The sequence below is a fragment of the Pseudorasbora parva genome, chromosome 23 (assembly GCF_024679245.1).
Source record: "Pseudorasbora parva isolate DD20220531a chromosome 23, ASM2467924v1, whole genome shotgun sequence".
NCBI classification, from domain to species: domain Eukaryota; kingdom Metazoa; phylum Chordata; class Actinopteri; order Cypriniformes; family Gobionidae; genus Pseudorasbora; species Pseudorasbora parva.
Genome location: NC_090194.1, coordinates 26,756,638 through 26,781,838, shown reverse-complemented (window position 1 = coordinate 26,781,838; position 25,201 = coordinate 26,756,638). Strand labels below are relative to the sequence as shown.

Sequence of the window (25,201 nt, the reverse complement as noted above, 5' to 3'; positions counted from 1 at the left end):
TATGTAAAAAAGGATCACAAGACACAAGATGATGCAGAATTCTAACCCTTATTTTGCTATTTGACATCTAACTAGCAGGGTAAATAAACACAATAAACACATCTGTATTGATGTTTTAATTTAAGAATAAATAGATTTTCAATTAAGAGACATATTTTCATAATGTGTTACTTCCACAATACGTTATCAAAGTGCATTATCTGTAAACTAATAGTTAGCATGGTTACTGTCAGTTAAGTTCAGTGTATGGTTTAGTGTTACATTATTTTCTGTGCCACTGGAGATTTCATTTCCAAACTGCTGTTATGTGATGTGCAAGAAGCAGCATGATATCATTTTGAAGAAATGTCACCATAGGAATGTTTCCAATGAAAAAAATATATACAAATTCTGTCATAATTCATTGAACTAGCACCAAGCATTGTCACAAACATAATTTACTGTAAATCAGAATGCGTCATACACATATTTATTTAAACAATCCTTTGGGTAAGTGGCCATTGTTCAGATTGTGTCACATTAACTTCCACAATGCATCTGAATGAGCTAATTTGCAGGGTATTGTTTGAGCTATGCCCTGTTATTGTTATGGTTCATTGATAGGTGAACAAGTGTAATAATCTATGGTTTCACATTTTGACTTCGGGTATCCATGGTTTCACCCATTATTGAGCGTTCCTCGTATTTTTCGCGTCCGCTTCTACCTTTCCTCTTCCACAAGTAAACGACCAAGGGCTGACAACGGCAATGCCATTTGCAACGTTCTGAAATGCACGAATCCGGGGAAACGAAAACGACAGCTGATATCTTTATAGCTCTTCCGGTTTCCCGCTTCGAATAACGAAAACAGACTACTGCCACCAGCTGGGACGGAAAGGTATTTCCTCTAACGCAGGCGCAGAACGGACGCGCTATTGGCCGTCTGATGTCGAGCGTCGGCTTGGTGTGTCAGGGCAACTTTGGACCGCTTTGGACCCAAGACGCTGCCGACGTGAGCCAACGTGTGCCGACTCAGCAGTTTGCTTTCGTTGCCACTAGTTGATCGGCGTCGGCTTGGTGTGTTCCTAGCTTTACACCCTATACTGTACAGACATGAATTTGCATTTCTTTTAGCCTGAGGCTCGTTATTTCAAATTTGGTGTGAAAGAGTCTTTACATTTGCACAAAAATATAACTTTTTTTGGTTATAAAAAACAAAACAAAAGCAGACAAGCCCAGCCCAGGTGAGAAAAAGTAACGTAACATTACTTTTCTTTAAAAGTAACTAAGTAACAATTAGTTACTTTATAAAGGAGTAACTCAATTCTGTAATGTATTCATTTTTAAAGTATCTTTCCCCAACACTGCTTATAATTATTACATAATTACTAATCAACTGAATTAAAATTCTGTTAAAATTCTCAAATAACTGATTTGATAATGACAAAAAAAACCTACTCTCAGACTCACGCTTTTAGAACACATATTCCCTAAAATTTTGCAAAACTACCAATTAGGAAAAGGTATTTTAAGAAATCAAATAAATTACATACTCTATATTTTACAACTACAACAGAAAGATTGTTTTCTTTACAAATTAACCTAATGGACAGAAAATGTCCTCTAAATTAAAGAATCAAACAATAAACTTTATTTTCTACTACTAAAGGCCTTTTATTGGTGGTGAGTGTTTGTGCGTCTGACCTGACCGTCTTCCAGTTTAGTTTTTGGGTGACTTAAGATTAATTTGGTTGCATGTTCCCATTTAGCATGCGTGTCTTCCCAGGCCTGAAATGACCAAACAGAGAGCAGTTAAATTCTGTCTTCTGTCTAAACACACAAGTACTGAACACTTTTAGTTTAGATATGCTAAAAGAATCCGATTCAAAACATTAAGTAATATATGCAAATTTGCTCGCCAACAACCATAATAACTCTACAACTGTCCAATTACATTGAAAAATTTAATTATGTGACCTCTGACCTCTGTGTTTCCTGGGGTGGGCAGCTCAATCCTCCGAAGCAAAGCCATTACTCTCTTCTGTAGAGCTGAACGACCTAGAAAAATCAGAAAGATCATATGTGCTGTGCTGCCTCCTTGTGGCACCCGCACCTAAGGCGCATGTCTAAATCGGAGCATTCAAACTAGTTTATCAGACAGACCTGTAATCATCAAGTTACTGACAGATGCAAACTCCATGAATGTGTTGTAATTTGGCAGAAGGGACTGCACAGGGATGTCTTCTGCACTGCAGCGGATGTCTGCCTCCTCACACAGGTAGCGGAAACAGGACATGGACACCAGAACTGCCTCCATGTCTGGACTCCACAGGAACATGTAGAGACAGACCTCCAGCTTGGTCTGGGCCTGCCGCCAGATGGCGATGTTGCTGCCTGTTGTGGCCCGATCCTGTAGGAGAAAAACAGTGTAGGAAAACTGATTTATTAAACTGAAATACTGATTAAAATGCTATGTCCATACTAGTCTCAGCCTCATATGTCACGCCCTCAGACCGTTGGCTGAATGTCTGATGGATATAGCACACTTAACTAGAAACACTTCGAAGTCGTCGTCCGATGGTTGAATTCTACAGGATGTACATGAGACGTGTCGGGTTTTTTTCTAGAATTTTAGCCGACAACGGCACATGCCACAGTGGACTGTGTTCACCAACAATGTTTTTCTGGAAGTTTCCTGAGCCCATGTTGTGATTTCCATTACAGCAGTATATGTATATATTAAAGGGGTCATGAATTGAGAAATCAACTTTTCAGTCAGCCGTTGATATTTATAAAAGTTCATTGTGATATAAGAATATCCTGTACGTTTCTGAGCTGAAAACTTCCTTGTTAGTCAAAAGAAAAGCTTTTTTAGACACCAGGCCCAGCAAACAATTGATCTCAGAATGTGCCAGGCGGTAATGTCAGAGTGTGGTGAAACGCTGCCTCTGCAGAAGAAGATCAACGCCTACTTCATCACTGCCTGTTTAGCCCCGCCCACCAATTCACACATGTAAGATAGGCCTGGTGTTAAACCAAATCCACGAGCATATACACGCTAGATAAAAAAATATTGTGCGGTGCCTGGGCTCAACAGCATGTAAGTAACTGTGTTCATTCAAATGCCTGATCTGAAATGAGATTCATGTACAGTCAGATGTTTTTTGTCTGTGTTAGTAATCAGACCAGTGACTTAACGTCAACTTGCATTGTTTCTCTCAAGATTTACATTAAAGAAAGCGATCAAAGAAAGTACCCTTTGCAATCGTTGGAGCAGCGCACGCTGAAGCTGTCAAACAAACAATGCGTTTATCAGTGACTCCCGTTTTATTCAACAAATCTCTTAACTATAAGCCTTCGTTAGTGTACAGAAACTGACTTGTAATGACGAGATCACTGCTTTCATAAGCTCAACATATCTGTGATCGGCTACAATGATCATCTCTGCAACCTTTTCATCTCAATATGATGCCATAGAAATATAATGCTATAGATTTAAATGTAGTGCAACACTTTTCACGATTAGTTAACCATGTGAACTGCAATAGTAAAAACGTGCTAAAAGAGAGAGTAATACTGAGCTATTTCCAATGGAAAGACGTTAGCCAGTCACAAAAGTGGGCGCTTAAACTGAACTATCACAACACTTAAAACAGAGCGTTCAAACCAGAGGGCTAAAATCAGGGTAGGAAAAATGCCTTTTATTTCTAAATTATTTAAAAAGCATTCTAACATTATAAGTGCACCCCATGAATTCATGACCCCTTTAAAGTTATAATATATATTAAAATGTATTTAATCTTAAATAAAAAAATACTAAAATTGTTACTATTAGATACTATTTTTTTTTTTTTTTTAACCATCTCATTGAGATACTAAAAAAATGTGATAATAAGGAAACCATTTTGTTAGGTGATTTTAATATAAATTGGCTGAACAAGAGTATCAGGAAAAAGTTAAAACAAATTAGTAACAAGTTTCAGATGGCACAAATGATAAAACACCCTACACGAATAACAAATTCGTCCCAAACTTTAATAGACTTAATCTTTACTAATCACGCAGAACGAATTACCAAAACCTATAATTTGATAACAGGCTTGTCTGACCATAATCTTACTTTAATGGTTAGGAAATTATCAAAAATGAGATATAAACATTTTAATTTAATTGACCATGATTCAGTGGCTTCTTATATTCCCAAGAAAGATATAGAACTGTTTCATAATGAAATACAAAAAATTGAATGGAAACAATTAACATCTGGTAAAAATTGTCAGTCAGCATGTAATGATTTTTTAAAAACATTCCATGAACTTTTATCCAAATATTCTAAACAATCCCATTTAAAGAATAAATCCAAAAAAAAATTCTTGCCTTGGATAAATGAGTCCATATGGAATCTAATGAAGTCAAGAGATACAGCACTTAAAAAGTCCTTGAAAACAGGTCACATGACTGATCGACTTTTATATACTGAGCTTAGAAATAAGGTTATAAGGTTGTTAAGAGAGACGAAAGCAAACTTTTATATGAATTTGATTGAACAAGCAAAAGGTGATACTAAAAAACTTTGGAAAGCTGTTGATAAAGTCACTGGACGAAAACATTTTAAATGCCAGAAAATGGAAATTAATGTAAATGAAAATCTTGAAAACGATCCACAAATAGTTGCAAATTATTTCAACAATTATTTTATAGAATCAGTTAATGAACTTGGCAAATATTATAATTGTACTAATTATCAAATATCTGATCCATTTATTGATGATAATCCAAGTTTTTTGAAGTTCAAACCAATCAATGAATCTAAAATATTCAAAATCTTAGAATCACTGACAAACTCCAAATGTAAAGATATTTGGGGGCTTAATAGTTCAATCTTAAAAAGACAAAGATATTTTAATGACTCCTATTACTTATATGACTAATAAATCAATCGAAGAAAATATGTTCCCCACTGTTTTTAAAAATGCAATTATCACGCCAGTTTTTAAATCCGGTAATCGATATGAAGTATGCAATTATAGACCTATTAGCATACTTCCTGTTGCCTCAAAGGTCATTGAAAAAGTAATTAAAGAACAGTTATTAGAACATCTAAATAAAAATAATCTTCTACATCCCATGCAATTTGGATATAGGAAAAACCACTCCACTGAAACTGCATGCTGCCATTTTATAGAAGGTGTAAAAGCTAAACTGGACAAGGGAGGGGTCGTTGGCACTGTTTCTAGATCTTCGCAAAGCATTTGACACGGTCAACCACTCAGTGCTGCTCAAGAAATTGAGCAACTATAAACTGTCCAACAGTGCACTGCAGTGGATAAAATCATATCTAAGTGACCGTGTACAGTGTGTGAGGGTCAGTAATATGCTGTCTACTCCAAAGTCTTGTGACACAGGTGTCTCCCAGGGCTCTGTTCTTGGACCTCTGCTGTTTACACTCTATATTAATGATCTCCCTACAGTGTGTGGTGAGGTGGATGTTCAAATGTATGCGGATGACACTATTATTTATGCACATGGAAATGACGCTACTAGTGTCGCTAATAAATTAACTAAGGTCATGAATAACATCGCTGACTGGCTCACCTCTGCTTCGCTTACACTTAATGTAGATAAAACGGTGACAATGTATTTCACTAAAATTAGAAAACCAACAACCTTTCCATGTGTTTTTGTAAAAGATAAGAAGATAAAAGTAGTAGATGAATTTAAATACTTAGGTGTCCTTTTGGAACCAACGTTAGGATTTAAAAAGCATATCAAAAAAATGTCTAATATTTTAAAATACAACATCTCAGTTTTTAAACATATTCGAAATATGCTTACTTATGATGCCGCAAAAATATATCTTGATGCAATGATTGTTTCTCGTGTTAATTATTGTATCTTGTGTTGGTCTCAAACAAGTGAAACAACATTAAAACCTTTAAAATCCCTTTATAATCAGGCTGTAAAGGTTTTAGATAAAAAACCGTTGAGACATCATCACTGTCAAATTTTTAACCGGTTAAAAATCTTAAATTTTGCGAATTTAATTGTGTACTCAAATGTACGATTAATTTTTAAGATTCTTAATAATAGCGCACCTCCACCACTGAGGAGATTTGTACAGCTCTGCTCAGAACAGAATACCAGGAGATCTAGGTCCACAAGTCGAAATGACTGCAGATTACCGAACAGAAGCTCTGCCTTTGCACAGACAGCCTTCTCATTCAAAGCTGTTAAGGAATGGAACAATCTTCCAGATAGTCTTAAATTATCCTCTGATCTGAAGTCCTTCTCGCAAAATGTTAGAAAGGTATTATTAGATAATCAGTTATGCCAGCATTGACTATGTTTATGGGTTAGTCAAGTTTTTAATGTAGAAATTTTAAATGGTTTATTGTTGACAGTATGTATAGGGTTAGTTTAGGCTGAAGTATGACTGTAAATATGGTTGTAAATAGATAGTGAGTTATTGATGTTTAGATGCATATATTTTATTGTTTTATCTGCCCAGGGACTGCGGATGGAAATTAGCTGTAGCTAAATCTGGTGTGAAGCATCTTTTCTCTTGGAAGATTAATGTACTTGCACATGGTCCCTGTCAAATAAATAATAAACAAACAAACAAACAAACAAACAAACTATTAGATACAATTCATATGTTTACATACTATACTATTAAAGATACTATGTTAAATAGTATGCATTCAATATAAATATTTATATAGTAAATATCTTGACCATTTCACTTGGATGATCAATTGAGTGGCATTAATTGTATCATATAACAAATAAATAGTTATTTCACATTTTAATTTAATTTTGTGCACATTTCCTGGTTGATATCCTGGTTCTTTTGCAACACGGGAAAGTCAGGTTGAGCACAATGAATTGTGGGATACAGTACTCCATGCAGTTTAGTTTGGTTGTATACTTCACATTTAAAAAATGTTTAATAATAATAATATAATTTAGCAAATCAAATAAATAAACATTTATGTTTATTTTCAATATTTAAATTGTATTTATATTGCACAAGTGTGAACCATTTCAGAATGTAAAAACTATATTTATTTTTTAAAAAAGTTGAAGATTATATAAAGAAACATGGAAATTAATGTTTCTTAGAAATATCCAGATAATGTAGCCGGGGTAAACACATTTTACCCATGATGCCCTGTGTGCAGGTGAGAGAGCCGACTCACCTTGTTCCTAAGGAGAAATTTATTTCTGCAGATGAGAATCTCTCGCAGCCACTTCAGAATCTCAGTGCTGTTGATCAACTGATGACCAAACAGCTTCTTACAGATGAAGTACAGCACCTGAGAACTGGATCAACAACAAATACACAATCAGACGGGAGCAGAGTTTCATTTCTGTCTGCACCAATTTACTGGAGTCGAGTCCACTGAGGAGCTACCTGATGTCCCAGAAAGTTTCCATAGGAGCATCTGGGTTCCACAGCTCGATGCTTTCAGGCTGATGCAGAACCAAAAGAGCCTAATATAGAGATAGATTATGACTGATAACTCAAACAGAGGCTAACTAAACTCACACTGCTGACACCAGATGAAGAAAGAGATGATCTCACCTCCATGGCTTCCAGTGAAATATCTCCCATGTTAGCAAGAGGCACAAGCTGCACCAGGCCTGTGATGAGTTCTGCCGTGCTGCTGTGGACCTCCACACCCTGTTTACCTGGATTCTAATTCATATACACACAAAAATGTACAGCAGCGCATCTTTATAAGTATCACACTGAAGCCAGAGAGAGGTAAACGTCCTCACTCACATGTAGCATCAATTTTGGATCGGCATGGATGAGTTTCACCAAAGCCAAGAGCAGATACTTGTGAATCCTGGCATCTAGATCAGTGGTTTTCTCTTTAAACTTCAGACTGCTCATTTTCTCCTTAAACGTCAAACTCTGAGAGGAAGACGGAGAGAAAGAAGTAGAAACGTGCACAAAAATCTCTGGACAAAAAATTTGGTACCACTTTATTTTAAGGTTCAGTTATTAACTATTAAATAGTTGCTTATTAGCATGCATATTACTAGGATATTGGCTGTTTATTAGTACTTATAAAGCACATATTAATGCCTTATTCTGCATGACCTTTTTCTACATCCCTTAATCCTACCTAATACCTCAATTTAAATACTACAAAAACTACCTTACTAACTATTAAAGCAGCACTTTTGCTCTCGGGGTCCCCCTACAGTTTGGAAAAAATAATGTCCTCAACTACTATCGTAAGCTCTGTAATCCTACAACAGGGGATGCCATCGCGCGTGCATTTGTTGACATGACAACCCTGATAGCCCTGAACTAGTGATGCGTCGGTCGTCTCATAACCCGCGGACCCCGTATGTCTATTTAATGGTCGCGGGTGCGGGGCGGGTTGTAAAAATATATACAGTGGTGCGGTGCGGGCCAAATAACTTCATAAAAGTGGCGCCGCGGGTTGGTGCAGCTCCCCTGAACAGTAACAGTTCCCCTGAACACTGCAAGAGGAGTTCACATGCAGGTGTTCTTCTGGCGTCACGTGTGAAATGTCTTCATTCCAGGTACAGTCAGTGGCATGTTTCAGCATGTCATATGAATATAATTTCATGGGTTTTATTTTTTTCAAACGCCAAATAATCGCGATGCTCACGTTTACAAGCCAGCGTCATTATAGTAGTCTATTGGTTACCGTTTTACAGAATCTATATGATACTTCAGTTCAATGTTTGAGTGGTAGGTAATCACCGTAACAAGCAGGACAGCATCGGTCGGGCACGCCTCCTTCAGCTCACGCCAACGAGCAAACGCTGGTCCAATGTTGATCCTCGTCCTGCCTTTAATCCCATCACTTTTTTGTTTCCTCTTATTGCTTTCCTCCAACAAAACCTTTTCTTTCTTATTTGTCTCTGGTGCTTCGGACATGACTATATTATCTGACGAACAAAGTTGGGCTCGCACGTCCGAATTTAAGGAAGTGTGGGTGTTGGTGGAAGTGATGTATATGCCGTAAAGCAGTCGAATTTTGTAGTTCTTTTTGTTCTCGGGTTACTACCCGAAACCCGAAGTTTAAAAGTACGATTAAAAACGATACAGACCCCGTCAGGCTATGGCAGACGTGTCATTCAACCTATTGTAAGTCGATGTATCATCACAAGAGTTTTAAAAAATATATTATGAAGGTTGAAAAGTTACCTAGTGCTGCTTTAATAAGCAGTAAATTAGGAGTTTATTGAGGCAAAAGTCGTAGTTAACAGTGAATATGTGTTCCCCATACTATAGTGTTAATAATGTTTTTTGTTATAGATATAGCTGTATGAAATCATAAACAGTCGTATCGATATCGTTTTGATAGTTTTATAGTTATAACAATTATTTCATTCAGTTAGAGAACAGATAATTAAAAAACTGAACTGAGCACAGACAGCAGGAATCAGATTTCATTCATCCAGTGGCGCCACCAGGGGGTGGCCTGGGGTGGCCACGGCCACCCCTGACCAAACCCTGGCCACCCCAATGGCCACCCCACTGGCCATGGCGTAGGTTTAGACCTCGCTAGGTACTAGTCCCAATCAATATTTAGAATAAGCAAAATGACGCGTCCCGTATCAAACCAATACGGGACGTGATGCACAAGATTGCGTTTTAGCGGCGCGTTACTGCCATAGCGACGGAGTCTCGAGAACATGCGCTGGAAACTTGCGGTTTTTTAAAAACATGTCGAGCTTTCCAGATATTTTGTATTAAAGAGGATTATTAAAGAGGATTTCCAGATATAGGGCTGAATAGAAAAAAAAGGTATCATGAGTGGGTCTGTCCAGTAACTTAAGATGAACCTAAGACAAACTGCACCCTTTGCAGAGAAGCATTTCAGTGTGACTGTCTGACTTAAAGCATGCGATGACAGACACATCCGTGAACTAAAGGTAGGCCTATTGTTTTTTTAATGGATAATATAATATTCCATACAGCTTGGCAGACTTATTTTTCTAGACATTAGAACGGTCAATTAATAGATTATAGCCTAAGTAATGTTATCAATTTATCATTTAGCAGTTTGATATTTAAAAAATATTTAGAAATAATTACATAATAATAGTCATAATAGTAAATTAATAAAGAGGATTAAACATTCTTGAATTTCAGAATTGTCAGTAAAGTGGTTCAGAATGACTGCTTAAAGAGACAGTGCACCCAAAAATGAAAAATCTGTCATAATTTCCTCACCCTCAAGTTGTTCCAAACCTGTATGCATTTCTTTATGTAGAATACATATGAAGACACATTCCTACCATGGAAATCAATGTTGCCCCCAAAGCAAACATTTGGTTACAAACGTTCTTCAAAATATATTCTTTTATGTTCAACAGAACGAAGAAACTCATACAGGTTTCGAACATCATGAGGGAGAGTAAATGATTACAGAAATTTCATTTTTGGGTGAACTATCCCTTTAAAGCACACCAATACAGGCTTCTAAAGAGTTCTTCAGAAATAAATAAAATAATCAAAAGTAAAATACTTTAAAATGTGTTCTGTTGCAAGTTTACATACTTGATTCCATGTTTATTGTTGAGCTGCTGTCATTGTTTCATTGTCACTCTTATCACTCTTTAATTGCCAAGTTCATAAATTATTTTCAAAAACAGATTCAAAACTGATTTTGAAAAAAAAAAAACATACACACAAAATATTTTCATTATAAATGAAAATAAATACGTGAAAATAAATAAATGAAAATAAATAAATAAATAAATAATACAAAATTATTTTCAATATAAAAAGTGATTGTGGACTGGATATTTTTTGACCTTTTATCACAGTCTTGTACGTCAAAGATTAGTACCAACACTGGCTCTGATGCATTGTTAGTTTTTGTGCAGCATCAGATTTACATTTTTTGAATCCCTCATTTATATGAAGTTATTATACTCTATACAAATGCCAGACACTAAGCTTCTTTTTTTCTTCAGCACAGGCCTACCTTAAGGGGTAATGGTGCCACCTGGTTATCAACTGTAAAAATTACACATTTTACCTCTTCCCAAAAGGGAAAACCACCAACAATCAAGAATGCATGATTATATGGTGTCATGGCTTTCCAATCAAAAAATGTGGCTATAATGGAAGTCAATGGGGCAAAAACAGCCACGAACAGTAAATGAGGGAGAAAAAATCTGATGCTGCACAAAAACTAACAATGCATCAAAGCTAAAGTTGTTACAAATCTTTGACATGCCCAAGACTTTTATATATATATTTTATATTTAAAATAAGTCATTTTGTGTGTATGTTTTTTTTTTCCAAATCTGTTTTGAAAATCATTCATGAACTTGGAAAATAAAGAGTATTATTATTTTGGTACTGGATAATTTGAACTGAAGAGCCTCATAAATAAATAGACTTATTAATCAACTTTGCGCGCTCAGACAGCAACAGGTCAGCTCATGCCCGTCAGTCAACAATTTCAAAAGAAGTTAACGTTAGAAGACGAAGACTACTGGTAAGTAAATAAGTACAAAAATATTTTTTAGTAAAAGGCGACGGGGAATTATGTGTCGTGACGTGCTACAGGCCGGTAGAATAAAATTCTGAAATTATGATTTCTAGTTTTGGTGTGCCACCCCAAGATTTTAAGTGGCCCCATCTGGCCACCCCTATGAAAAATTTCTGGAGGCGCCACTGCATTCATCACGAGTGAGAAGCTGACAATATAGCCTACGGTGGAAGATTCAGTTTCAAAGCTAGATGTAAAAGCACCCATCTAAGAGAGGTTGTCATTGTACTGTTCTGTTGTTATGTTTTTCTTTAAGAATAGTATTGATATTAATATTAAACACACCATTCAAGCAATTTGCTCCCAAATTGGTACTCATTCTAAAGTAAAAGTATATAATCCGGGCGGGAATTCATGCCGATGCGCATTATGAATGCAAACTCCATTCTTCGTGAAAAATAAAGATAGAAATGCGCACAGGAGATAAAAACTTTGCAAAAATTATATACAATCCGCCTAATCCTGGCCAAATCACAGAGATGCCGATTCGCACGAGATTAATATTATGGTAAATGGACTGCATTTATATAGCGCTTTTAACAGACCTATGGCCATCCCAAGCGCTTTACATATTGCCTCACATTCTCCCATTCACACACAGACGGCGGTGTCAGCCATGCAAGGCGCCATCCAGCTCATCGGGAGCAGCTGGGGTTAGGTGTCTTGCTCATGGACACCTCGACACTTGGTCAGGTGGAACCGGGGATCAAACCACCAACCTTCCGCTTTGTAGACCACCTACATGAACCACTGAGCACTGCCTCCCCTGTAATATTATCACAGGACCTCTGTGTTTTTGGCGAAATATGGTAGGTAATTTGCGGGGGAATTTTTATTTTACAAATTACAGACATGGCCAATTCGAACGGGATTAAGATCACAGACATTCTCTGCAATTATTACAAATCACCAGAGGTCCCCAGAAAATACTAATCCTGTGCGAATAGGGTTTAGAACTAGACTGTAATGTATTATGGATTGTGTTGACATCTGATGAGAGTTTATTAAATTAAAGTGAGGAGATGGGGTGGTGGAGGGATGCTAAAATAAAAACGTAAGACGGTAAATCTGTTGTATATGTACACCTCTTATCGTTGATTAGATTAGCTTAATGTGAAATTTGTTAATAAAAACATTACTTAATCACTTATATCGCTCATCACTTAAACATCACTTAAACAGTAGGTAGGTATGGGAAGGTCTAAACACGAGATAACGTGTGCGTGTAGGCCTGTCACGATAGTCAATAAATCAATTAATCGCACGATAAAAAAAAATTAGCTCGATGATTTTTCCGGCCACGATAATTTTCATTTGCATGCTTGTTTGTTTTCCTCATCTATCTCGTTGACTGCGCGCACGCGCACCTCGTTTGGGGAGGTGTTTATACTCGACGCGCAGACCGGATGTCGGTGTGATGAGACGTCATGCTCGGCCAGATTCTCCAGGAAATCGTGCTTCTTCGGTTGCGGAGCTGCACGCGAAGTTACAAAATTTGACGTGCACAGCGCCAATCGAAATGGGTCTCGCGCACTCCGCGTTGACGTTATTTTTGTCGCGCGCACCCTCGCGCTCGTGCGGACACGCAGAGTATATATATACGAGGCTGAGGCTTAAAGCTACACTGAAGTTGGCAGTTTGAGAAATGCAAGTTAATTCTTCAGTTCAATCTTTGCGTGCTAAAAAAGGCACATAGGTTCCTGTAGAGATGGCAATAAACAATCTCCTTTTTTTTGCCAAATAAATGAAAAGCATTTCATCAATGTCTTCTCTCTTTCTGCATCAAAATCTCACCGAGCTTTCCTCAGAGCTGGTCAGTTCAATTTGTTTGAGCATGATTACAAGATATAACTTTTTTTTTAATGCTGTATCCTAAATTGTTGATAATTAAGTTTCAAGTCCACACACACACACACACACACACACACACACACACACACACACACACACACACACACACACACACACACACAATCGCGTCAATCTATCGTGTAATGCCGTTGCGGAGAAAGACTATTCTTTTCGGTGAAATAACAAAATTGCACGCACACAAAATGCAATGTGTCCATGCTCTTAATATACAATAATTGATGAACATTTTAATGAAAAAAAAAAAAAACTATATGAGCAGATTACAACTCTGAACATTTGAGACGATTTACTAAAAGTCTACTATTAGACCACTGAAGAACTCAAATATAAGCAGCGGATGTACATATTTATTCACTCATGCGAATAATCTCGGGACTAATAATATATTTGATGACAATTAATGCAAATATTGTTTGCAAATAGTCCCAAATTGATTATTTCCCAACTAGAATTAGACCTAGAATTTCATTCACTGTTCTGTTTGACCTGGTTATGGCCTTGGTTTGAATTAGTCTATTATTTTAAATAAAAATAAAACATTTATTATTACAGTATAACATGATTTAATTTCTATTGGCCATATTTATTAGTACACGATTACCATCACACACCTGTTGGTATAAGAAAGGTGCGAAGGACGAAGGATAACCAGATCCAAAAATCTAAAAAATGTATATTGGCAATATAAAAATAAATTAATAAAAAAACAAGTTGGCAAGAGAATCCATATAAACCATTCATGTTCAGAAGAAACATTCATGTTGAAGAACTGTTAATAATAAAGATTGAGGATATTGGATCAGTTGTGCTGTTTTTTTTTGTTTTGTTTTTAAAACTTGATGCGGCCCAGCCTGACCCAGAGTCTACCTCCAGCGGCCCCCGGGTAATTTGAGTTTGAGACCCCTGCTTTAGAGAGATGGTGAGTTAGAAATGTTCACCCTTAATATGTACAAGGAATCCTTCTAAAAAGAGTAAATCTACAGGCATTGTTTATGGTTAGTTCATGTTAACTAATGCATTAACTAATGTTAACTAATTGCACTGTTAACGTAAATAACTAATGCTGAACAGAGGTGTTGTTCATGGTTAGTTTATAATACAACCGTATTGTAAAGTGTTACCAATGAGTTTATGTCTGACATACACATACAGTACATATATATGATAGTCATAAATGCTGAATTTTGAAAAAAAAAAAAAATCATAAATTGTATTTAATTTATGTATAGCCCCGGTTCTTTTTAAATGTATATGTACTATTTGCATATATTTTTCTATCTGTAATTTTTTCACTCTTTTGAGTCATTATGAAAAGTCATTTTCAACTAAAACAGAATAAAAAAATTAAAAAACACCAAACGTCTTTATTAATTTATGAGATGACTCGTCGCCACTATGAATCAATTGTATATAAATAAAGGTGATAGTGCATCCGGAAAGTATTCACAGCGCTTCACTTATTCTACTTTTTTTTAATCTTACAGCCTTATTCCGAAATGTATTAATGTAAATAATGTAAATTATTTTCCTCAAAATTCTACAAACAATACCCCACAATGTTTGTTTGAAATTAATACAATTTTTTTTTATTTTATATATATATATATATATATATATATATATATATATATATATATATATATATATATATATAAAGGTGAATTTACTTGATTAATTATACAATTTAACCATTTTCAATTAAAACGGGATTAAAAATACTAATACTAACACATTAATACTAAACTAATGTATTCATTTCTAAAATCACTTGTCGCCACTCTGAATAAATTATATATAAATAAATATGATATCTATGATATATTATAAAGGCGCTATGTAAAAAAGGTGACTTGACTAATTACAACATACAGTTCTGATTGTGTCACGGACTGTCTGGGACATTTATTATAAAGCACACTGTATGCTGTTTCACATATGGTCTAAAAATAGTTGGCTGTATGAAATAAACTGTGCAGCATGCAAGTATTCTATTCCAACCATCGGCCTAAGACATTTCGCAGGACACCAGAGGCCACATATCTAAGAAGTTTTGCAGGCGTCTCACCGGGGTCATACGGAGGGGGGCGTGACTGCTGCAGCCCTGCACAACTCTCCCCAGAGTCTCAGCAAACATGAGACGCAGCTCTCCCGAGTAACCGTACACGGTATCGATCTTCGGCCACCAGTCCAGCGGGGACTAGATCATGACAGAAGACACACAGAGGACATTTGGACACCCTGAGAGTGAATCAGACATCCTATCTCTCTGAGGTGAACTAAGGACACTAGGAGCACTTACATTAGTGATGATACGGTGGAGAGAATTCACCAGCACAAAATGAAAAGTAGGAGGTGAGGACGGGGCCAGGCACACCTTACAAAATAAGAAAGAGATTTGGTGCATGTTCTTGGGACAGTGTATACATTTAACAAAACCTTATATATGTCATAATTCTCAATATCACCAGATAAAAAATTGATAACTCAAATAAATAAATAGCAAATTATACTGCAAACTACACTAAGTATATCATACTTTACCACACAGCACTATTTATAAGGCTGGATATATATTATATCCAACTTAATTTCCATACATAAACTACACTCATGCAAAGTGACATAAAAAAAAGAAAGATGTTTTATTTAGATATATATATATAAAAAAACATCTTTTTTTTATTTCAAAGCAAAATTTTATCTTTATCCATATACATACAGCTTTCCTGTGTAGGGCAATATATACTATATAGCATTTCTCTGCTTGATGGTTTATATGGTCTCAAAATGTAAACTATATTATCTCCCACCTCTAATCGGCTAACTATAAGGCAACATGCTTTTAAGGAATTATAAACATTAAACCATGATTTTCTGTAAGGCTGCTGTGAAACAGTTTATTGTGAAAAGTCCTGTATAAAAGAATTGAATTTGACCTGACTTCTCCACACACCTTAAACTGCTGATTGTTGTGTGGGTTGATTCTGAAACAGGAGACAAAACAGTCAATCATTAAGTCCACGTCTGCACTCTGGCTCCCTGTGCCTCTGGAAAACGGCTTAGTTGGATTAAACAGCAACCCCTGGAGACAAAGAGACAACCATCAATGAAGGGGACGGCATCAGCAAGATACATTCAGACACACTTGAGCCACTGCGAGTCGACTAACTTGGGTACTGTGTTCGTCCCTTCTGTAATCCGACATGTTGAGCTGTGGTGTTTATATGGGTGATGCAGGTTTAAGTCCTGCCTGCAACATATTTCTCAAAATTTCATTCTCCTTCTTATTTCTTAAGCCTACTGTATCATCATACAAGCGCAAACCATCTTTTGAGGCAAAATTTATGGGAGGACAGTATTTAAATGAATCATGCAAGGTGATTTACTAAGGTTTGCACTCGTCAATTAACTGGTATTTGTGGCATTATTTACAGCTCCAAAAAAGCATGTCTTTAATTTGCGCAGCTCTTGGTAGATTGCGTTGGTGTTCTTTAATTTGTGCAGTGTCAGCATAGTCTGTAAAAAATATGGATGTTGTGTCCGTGACATCAGTCATAGGATTCTGAAGGGCAGTTTTTGAAGTATAAAGTAGGATCGAGTTGGTCGTTGCCATCTTGGCAGCACGTTACCGCGGGTCACTCTCGGATAACAGAAAATGGGCAGAGAGGCGGGACGTGATTGGAACTAAGGTGACGGCAATCCACCTATCACAGACACCTGCAGAAATGTAAGGCTTTATATAATGTAAACGAATGATTTATATATATATATTTTTTTAAATCACCCCTTAGACAACACCTTAAACAACATATACTTACATGTTTATCACTTTTAGCAGTGTTTTATGTAACTTCAAAGGGTTTCCTGTAAAATGACACCAACATTTTGAAGAGGGCTGCACGATTAATCAAAATCGAACAGCAATCGCGATTTGGGTAATGTGCGATTATGAAATCTTAAAGGCTGCGATTTTAATTAAATAAATAAATGCCCAGTGTGTTAGCGAAATGCGGCTTCTGTGATCAGGAGTAAGCGCTGCTTCGTCTGAAAGACTGCGAGTTTGAGTTGCTTATAACGTGTTTGAAAAAGCAACACGAGTCAAACTTCTTCACAAACTAGTGAAGCGTCCATAAACCTGTTCAACAAAAGACAACGTTTAATAGCATGTTTTACCTCACTTCATATCGTCAGTCGAGTGTTTGTGAGCTGATGTGGCTTCTCATCACAGAATGAAGCAGACGATGCATTATTTTATAGTATTCTACACAGTGATGAAGTCTGTCAATCAGCACTGCATTATAATATACTTCATTATTATGAAAATACCCTAGATGGTTTGAATAACTCAAATACACCGTATTTTGCTGCAGTCGTGTTTATTATAGTCATGTTTAATCAAAGCGTTTCTATATTCTATTTATCCTACAGCGTTAGCTTCACATAAGGGATTTCCTGAAAATGAACGTCTATATTACTTCTCTGAGGTAACTGTGGCTTTTCCGCTCAAGGGAGCCCTCTGGCCTTCAGTATGAATTAAACTTTTGGATAATAAATAAGAAGAAAAATAATACTTAATACATTTAAAAACTTTAAAAAAGTATAAAATTATAGGACAATCCATGTTTTTCTTTAATGCACAGGAGTCCCCCCCCCCACAGTGGATGCACAAGAGGTTTATATTTCATATTAAAGACATCGACTTTAAGAAATTGATGTCACAGATAAACAACACAGATTTTTATAATATATATAATATTTTTTTTATTTTTTTTTATAATAACTCTTTTAGAACTTTCTGGCTTAGAACTTTCTAATGTTTTTAGTCATAGGCTGTCTGCATAATAATAGGTAACCCAGCAGGGTTTTTTTTTTTTTGTAAAATAAGTTTTCTGTAAAATATTACAATAATAATAATAATTAATAATAATAATTTGTATTAGTTTTATTATATTTATTTTGACATACTCTATTTTTAAGTTGTAATTATGAAAATGTTATTGTAATGGTAATATATCTTATTTTAAATATATTTTTTAGCAGTAATAATAATCATAATTATTATTATTAGTCATAATATATAAACACAAAATGTTATATACACACACGTTTGATTTGTAAAATAAATAAATAATAATAATAACATTTTAAATCGCAATCGCAAATTTAACCAGAATAATCGGAATTATATATTTTCTCTTAGACCACTGTTTTTGTGTATAGGAAGCTTTTCAATTTGGGTAGGCCAAATCCAGGTGGAAATCCCAAAAATGGTACCAGATGTTAAGTGGATATGAACATATGGTTTTTCAGACTATTTTATATGTCAAGTTTTAATCATTCCCTGACAATCCAAACTAGCCCAAAAAACTAAAATAAAAAGTTGTAAACTCTGTCCGAGACACATATTTGTCCATACCTTCAGATCCATGACAATGGACTGGACCAGCAGGAAGATGACCGAGTGATCCTCCCAGTTGATATAGGTGGACGCTTTGCACAGTTTAACACAGGCAATGGCTGCGCTCTCCGTCAGCTGTTTGCTTCCACTGTGACCGGTCAAGGCTTTCCGTAGATTCTCCAAAAACAATTTCTACAGGGAAAAAAACCCACCACATGAATACACATATATAAAGAAGAATCTAATTATGGTTACTTGTCTAATATTAATTTTACTAGTCTAATATTAAATTTAAGTATGGCCATTAAACTATTAACCATGTGATGTAGTTGGCATGTGTGTAATGCTGGGTACACACCAAAAGATAAATCGGGCTGATTTTGGGCTGATTTCCTCCCCTTCCGACAATCCTAGCTGTGTCCCGATTATCTTGATGGTTCTAAAGATTATCTTATCGGATTGTCCAGTGGTGTGAAGTGCGTTAACGGTGTCCGAACCTGCTCGGAAGAACGTCGGAGCCCCTTGCTTATCAGGAATCGTAAATATTCAACATGTTGAATCCTGATGTGTAGGGGGAACCCCGAGGACAAACGCGCGCACACTCACGTGAAACAAAATAATATCCAATCAGAAAGCAGGCTAGGCTATCAACAGTTCTATTTAATTCTGACATATCTACAAACATTCTCTAATAACATCAAATAGTCATGAACTGTAAGAAACTCAACAATTATTTAAAGTTTATTTAATAAGGCAATTTCAAAGAGAATATCTTTTTTCCAAAAGAAACCCGAGAACAACAATTATTAAAAAAACTATAGTAAAACATTTTTTTACTATTACTAGCTCACTCTGTAACATGTACAGTGCGTTCTGCCCTTTCCACGACTTCACCGAAACCCTTTTTTTCTTTTGCGTGAATTTTCTGCGAAAATCATTCCAAACCCTAGCATCACGATTTCTTCCTGCATATCATCTGACAAGCTTATTCTGAGGCCGCTTATTCTGCGTGTCAATCAACTGCATGACATTTTCTATGCCTCTGCACACCAGAAGCGTGTCTGACGCAGTGCTGCTGCTGCTATTGATGTACAGGGAAGGCCTATACTTCATGTATACTTCATGTTAAACATAAATATATAGCCTACTGATACAGCAAAGACAACGTCGGCACTCAGCAGTATTGACCATACATATCTATGGTATTGATGGCAAAATAGGCTGCAGAATATTTCGTTCTGTATTGACGTGCAATATTTGAAAATCAATAATTATTATTATTTATTTAAATTAGTTACATTTGCATTTATGTCACAACCTAAAGACTTTCAAACATCAAAATGTAATTTATTAATATGTATTTGTCAAAATACCTACACTGCAAAAAATGCTCTATTTAGTTTTTCTTTTCTTGTTCCAGTCCAAATATCTAAAAAAATCTTAAATCAAGATGGATTTACTAGATAAGTAAAATGACAAGATATTTTTGCTTGGTTTTTTTTGTTTTGTTTTTTTTTTTGGGGGGGGGGGGGGGGGGGTGAATCAAAATGAAGATTTTTGCTTAAGAGTTTTTGCTTAAAACAAGCAAAATTATCTGGCAGTGGGGTGAGAAAAATAATCCCATTTCTGTTTGGGACAGAAACAAGAAACAAGATTTCAATCAGAAACTAGATTATTTCTCTCACCCTAATTTTGCCTGTCTCAACAAAACAAGAAAAAATATCTTATGTCATTTTACTTATCTAAATAAATCTAGTATTTATCTACTTATCTAGTAAATGCATCTTGATTTAAGATTTTTTAGATATTTAGACTAGAAACAAGACAAAGTTACTAAGTAAAAAGAGCATTTTTTGCGTGTAAAATAGGTGTCTGTTCTATTTCTAGCATGCACGCAGGGTCTCACCGGCCTGAAGTCTCGTGAGATTTTGCAAGATTTTCTATGTTTACAGTTGGGACTCTGGTTTAAAATCTGTTCGTGTGTGGTGTGCTGTCTGTCACATCATGGCACACCACACACTATAGGACCAAAACGGTTAAATCTAGGATTATTTGTCCTCATGTTTGTGGTCTATCACATTTTGAAAATCTTATAAGATGTAAAAAATATTTTTGGTGTGTACCCAGCATAAGTATTAGTGAGGCTCAAATTCCTACTATGGGTTTGTCAGTGGCTGATATAATGCCATATATAATATTCATAAATAAAAAATAACATTAATTTATTTATAAATTTGACTTCTATAGCATACAATGAGACTATACATAAATAAACAAATAAATAAATAAATAAATAAATAACAAAAAATATTTAAAAAGGTGATGAAATTTGCACAATATTACAATACTTAAAATATTATTGCCTGTTTAATCTTTGGGTATTTTAATTTAAGAACAATAAAAAATTAGAAGACCATCACAAATACATGCCCACAAGTTTGTTTGTTCTTGCCTTATTGTCTTTAGAGTCATCTGACGTGTCTCTGGACATGTCTTGCGTGATGTCAGGACAAAGGATGAGGAGGATGATCTGCAGAGGCCAAACGGCTGCCTTCCTCTTTGTACTCTCAGCAAAACTATCCACCAGATCAAACAGCTTCTCAGCACAGTCTAAAAGCACACACATCAGATTCACATATCCTCTCAAAAGCATACTGATATAGACCTAGTTACAGTGAGGACGCACCAGCCATGTCTGCCTGAGGCCTCTGGTACAGCCTGGTAAATTCATCAGGATAATTTTCCACCCAGTTCCAGAACGCCTATAAAATACAATTGCAATTTTTTTTAAACACACACACACACTGCAGATGTTTGTACGGTGGCCCAGTAGTGCAGCCGTACTAAATTAAACCACAACACAACGAAATTGCCACAACACAACAGAAATGCTCCCGACCACGAAGGGGCTCTCGGAGTGCAATAATTATAATAATTAATAATTATATAATAATTATTATTAATGAATAGTTTTCCTTGCCATTGTTCTATAGATTGGCCAGTCTTACAAAGATATAAACACTACGATCAGTTTTAAGTGTGTAACCATTGTATATTGACATGAAATATAAATTTAAATTCACCTACATGCATTATAGCTGCATATATTTGCTCAAAAACACTTTTACTCGCTATCACGGCGCTTGATGCCCAAGGGAACGTCTGCCAATTGCACCAAGTGGTTGAAACATATAATTTTATGATTTTTTTGTTTGTTTAAATGTTCAAATTACAATGTTGTGCCTTATTGAGTCAGTATTTTAGAATACAGCCAAGCTGTGGAATTTTAACATGTCTGTTTTTAAATGTTAAAAGTCATTTTAATTCAAAAAAATTATATGTTTCAACTGCATGGTTGAATTGGCAGACGTTCCATTGGGCATCAAGCGCTGTGATAGCGAGTAAAAGCATTCACGAGTATAAATATGCAGCTATAATGCATTATAGGTGATTGTGAATTGACATTTCATGTCAATATACAATGGTTACACACTTTAAACTGATCGTAGTGTTTATATCTTTGTAAGACTGGCCAATCTATAGAACAATGGCAAGGAAAACTAACTTTACCGCACTCCTAGAGCCCCCTCGAGGTCGGGAGCATTTCCGTTGTGTTGTGGTGATTCCGTTGTGTTGTGGCCCGTTTCCGTTGTGTTGTGGCCCGTTTCCGTTGTGTTGTGGCCCGTTTCCGTTGTGTTGTGGCCCGTTTCCGTTGTGGCCTGTTTCCGTTGTGTTGTGGCCCGTTTGCGTTGTGTTGGGGTAATTTCGTTGTGTTGTGGTGATTTCGTTGTGTTGTGGTAATTTCGTTGTGTTGTGGTGATTTCGTTGTGTTGTGGCCTGTTTCCGTTGTGTTGTGGCCCGTTTCCGTTGTGTTGAGGTGATTTCGTTGTGTTGTGGCCCGTTTCCGTTGTGTTGAGGTGATTTCGTTGTGTTGTGGCCCGTTTCCGTTGTGTTGTGGTGATTTCGTTGTGTTGTGGCCCGTTTCTGTTGTGTTGTGGCCCGTTTCCGTTGTGTTGTGGCTGGTTCCGTTGTGTTGTGGTGATTTCGTTGTGTTGTGGCCCGTTTCCGTTGTGTTGTGGTGATTTCGTTGTGTTGTGGCCTGTTTCCGTTGTGTTGTGGCCCGTTTGCGTTGTGTTGGGGTAATTTCGTTGTGTTGTGGTGATTTCGTTGTGTTGTGGCCTGTTTCCGTTGTGTTGTGGCCCGTTTCCGTTGTGCTGAGGTGATTTCGTTGTGTTGTGGCCCGTTTCTGTTGTGTTGTGGCCCGTTTCCGTTGTGTTGTGGCCCGTTTGCGTTGTGTTGGGGTAATTTCGTTGTGTTGTGGTGATTTCGTTGTGTTGTGGCCTGTTTCCGTTGTGTTGTGGCCCGTTTCCGTTGTGTTGTGGTGATTTCGTTGTGTTGTGGCCCGTTTCTGTTGTGTTGTGGCCCGTTTCCGTTGTGTTGTGGCTGGTTCCGTTGTGTTGTGGTGATTTCGTTGTGTTGTGGCCCGTTTCCGTTGTGGTGATTTCATTGTGTTGTGGCCTGTTTCCGTTGTGTTGTGGCCTGTTTCCGTTGTGTTGTGGCCCGTTTGCGTTGTGCTGTGGTGATTTCGTTGTGTTGTGGTGATTTCATTGTGTTGTGGCCCGTTTCCGTTGTGTTGTGGTGATTTCGTTGTGTTGTGGCCCGTTTCCGTTGTGTTGTGGTGATTTCGTTGTGTTGTGGCCCGTTTCCGTTGTGTTGTGGTGATTTTGTTGTGTTGTGGCCCGTTTCCGTTGTGTTGTGGTGATTTCGTTGTGTTGTGGCCTGTTTCCGTTGTGTTGTGGTGATTTCGTTGTGTTGTGGCCCGTTTCTGTTGTGTTGTGGCCTGTTTCCGTTGTGTTGTGGTGATTTCGTTGTGTTTTGGTGATTTCGTTGTGTTGTGGCCTGTTTCCGTTGTGTTGTGGTGATTTCGTTGTGTTGTGGCTCGTTCCGTTGTGTTGTGGCCTGTTTCCGTTGTGTTGTGGTGATTTCGTTGTGTTGTGGCTCGTTCCGTTGTGTTGTGGCCTGTTTCCGTTGTGTTGTGGTGATTTCGTTGTGTTGTGGCCCGTTTCTGTTGTGTTGTGGTGGTTTCGCTGTGTTGTGGCCCATTTGCGTTGTGTTGTGGTGATTTCGTTGTGTTGTGGTGATTTCGTTGTGTTGTGGCCTGTTTCCGTTGTGTTGTGGTGATTTCGTTGTGTTGTGGTGATTTCGTTGTGTTGTGGCCCGTTTCCGTTGTGTTGTGGTGATTTCGTTGTGTTGTGGCCCGTTTCCGTTGTGTTGTGGCCCGTTTCCGTTGTGTTGTGGTAATTTCGTTGTGTTGTGGTGATTTCGTTGTGTTGTGGCTCGTTCCGTTGTGTTGTGGCTCGTTCCGTTGTGTTGTGGTGATTTCGTTGTGTTGTGGCCCGTTTCTGTTGTGTTGTGGTGGTTTCGCTGTGTTGTGGCCCTTTCCGTTGTGTTGTGGCCCGTTTCTGTTGTGTTGTGGTGGTTTCGCTGTGTTGTGGCCCTTTCCGTTGTGTTGTGGCCCGTTTCTGTTGTGTTGTGGTGGTTTCGCTGTGTTGTGGTAATTTCGTTGTGTTGTGGTGATTTCGTTGTGTTGTGGCCCGTTTCCGTTGTGTTGTGGTGATTTCGTTGTGTTGTGGCTCGTTCCGTTGTGTTGTGGCCTGTTTCCGTTGTGTTGTGGTGATTTCGTTGTGTTGTGGCCCGTTTCTGTTGTGTTGTGGTGGTTTCGCTGTGTTGTGGCCCTTTCCGTTGTGTTGTGGTGATTTCGTTGTGTTGTGGTGATTTCGTTGTGTTGTGGCCCGTTTCCGTTGTGTTGTGGTGATTTCGTTGTGTTGTGGCCCGTTTCCGTTGTGTTGTGGTGATTTCATTGTGTTGTGGCCCGTTTCCGTTGTGTTGTGGTGATTTCGTTGTGTTGTGGCCTGTTTCCGTTGTGTTGTGGTGATTTCGTTGTGTTGTGGCCCGTTTCTGTTGTGTTGTGGCCTGTTTCCGTTGTGTTGTGGTGATTTCGTTGTGTTGTGGTGATTTCGTTGTGTTGTGGCCTGTTTCCGTTGTGTTGTGGTGATTTCGTTGTGTTGTGGCTCGTTCCGTTGTGTTGTGGCCTGTTTCCATTGTGTTGTGGTGATTTCGTTGTGTTGTGGCCCGTTTCTGTTGTGTTGTGGTGGTTTCGCTGTGTTGTGGCCCGTTTGCGTTGTGTTGTGGTGATTTCGTTGTGTTGTGGCTCGTTCCGTTGTGTTGTGGCCCGTTTCCGTTGTGTTGTGGTGATTTCATTGTGTTGTGGCCCGTTTCCGTTGTGTTGTGGCCTGTTTCCGTTGTGTTGTGGCCTGTTTCCGTTGTGTTGTGGTGATTTCGTTGTGTTGTGGCCCGTTTCTGTTGTGTTGTGGTGATTTTGCTGTGTTGTGGTGAT

At 37.3% G+C, this 25,201-nt stretch overlaps 1 protein-coding gene across 4 annotated transcripts in view; it reads right to left on the bottom strand.

Moving 5' to 3' along the window:
- The window catches only part of nf1b (neurofibromin 1b), a 118,036-nt gene that overhangs the window by 70,790 nt on the left and 22,045 nt on the right, over positions 1–25,201 (bottom strand). For all 4 annotated transcript variants that reach the window (XM_067432469.1, XM_067432470.1, XM_067432471.1 and 1 more), the window contains exons 7-19: positions 21,491–21,566; positions 21,257–21,414; positions 18,823–18,996; positions 16,360–16,488; positions 15,706–15,780; positions 15,472–15,603; positions 7,766–7,900; positions 7,565–7,678; positions 7,394–7,473; positions 7,179–7,302; positions 2,143–2,389; positions 1,964–2,037; positions 1,684–1,767 (exon numbers count right to left, since the gene is read on the bottom strand). In XM_067432469.1, the coding sequence (XP_067288570.1) occupies positions 1,684–1,767; positions 1,964–2,037; positions 2,143–2,389; positions 7,179–7,302; positions 7,394–7,473; positions 7,565–7,678; positions 7,766–7,900; positions 15,472–15,603; positions 15,706–15,780; positions 16,360–16,488; positions 18,823–18,996; positions 21,257–21,414; positions 21,491–21,566 (1,602 nt within the window). The remainder of the gene's footprint in view (positions 1–1,683; positions 1,768–1,963; positions 2,038–2,142; positions 2,390–7,178; positions 7,303–7,393; positions 7,474–7,564; positions 7,679–7,765; positions 7,901–15,471; positions 15,604–15,705; positions 15,781–16,359; positions 16,489–18,822; positions 18,997–21,256; positions 21,415–21,490; positions 21,567–25,201) is intronic.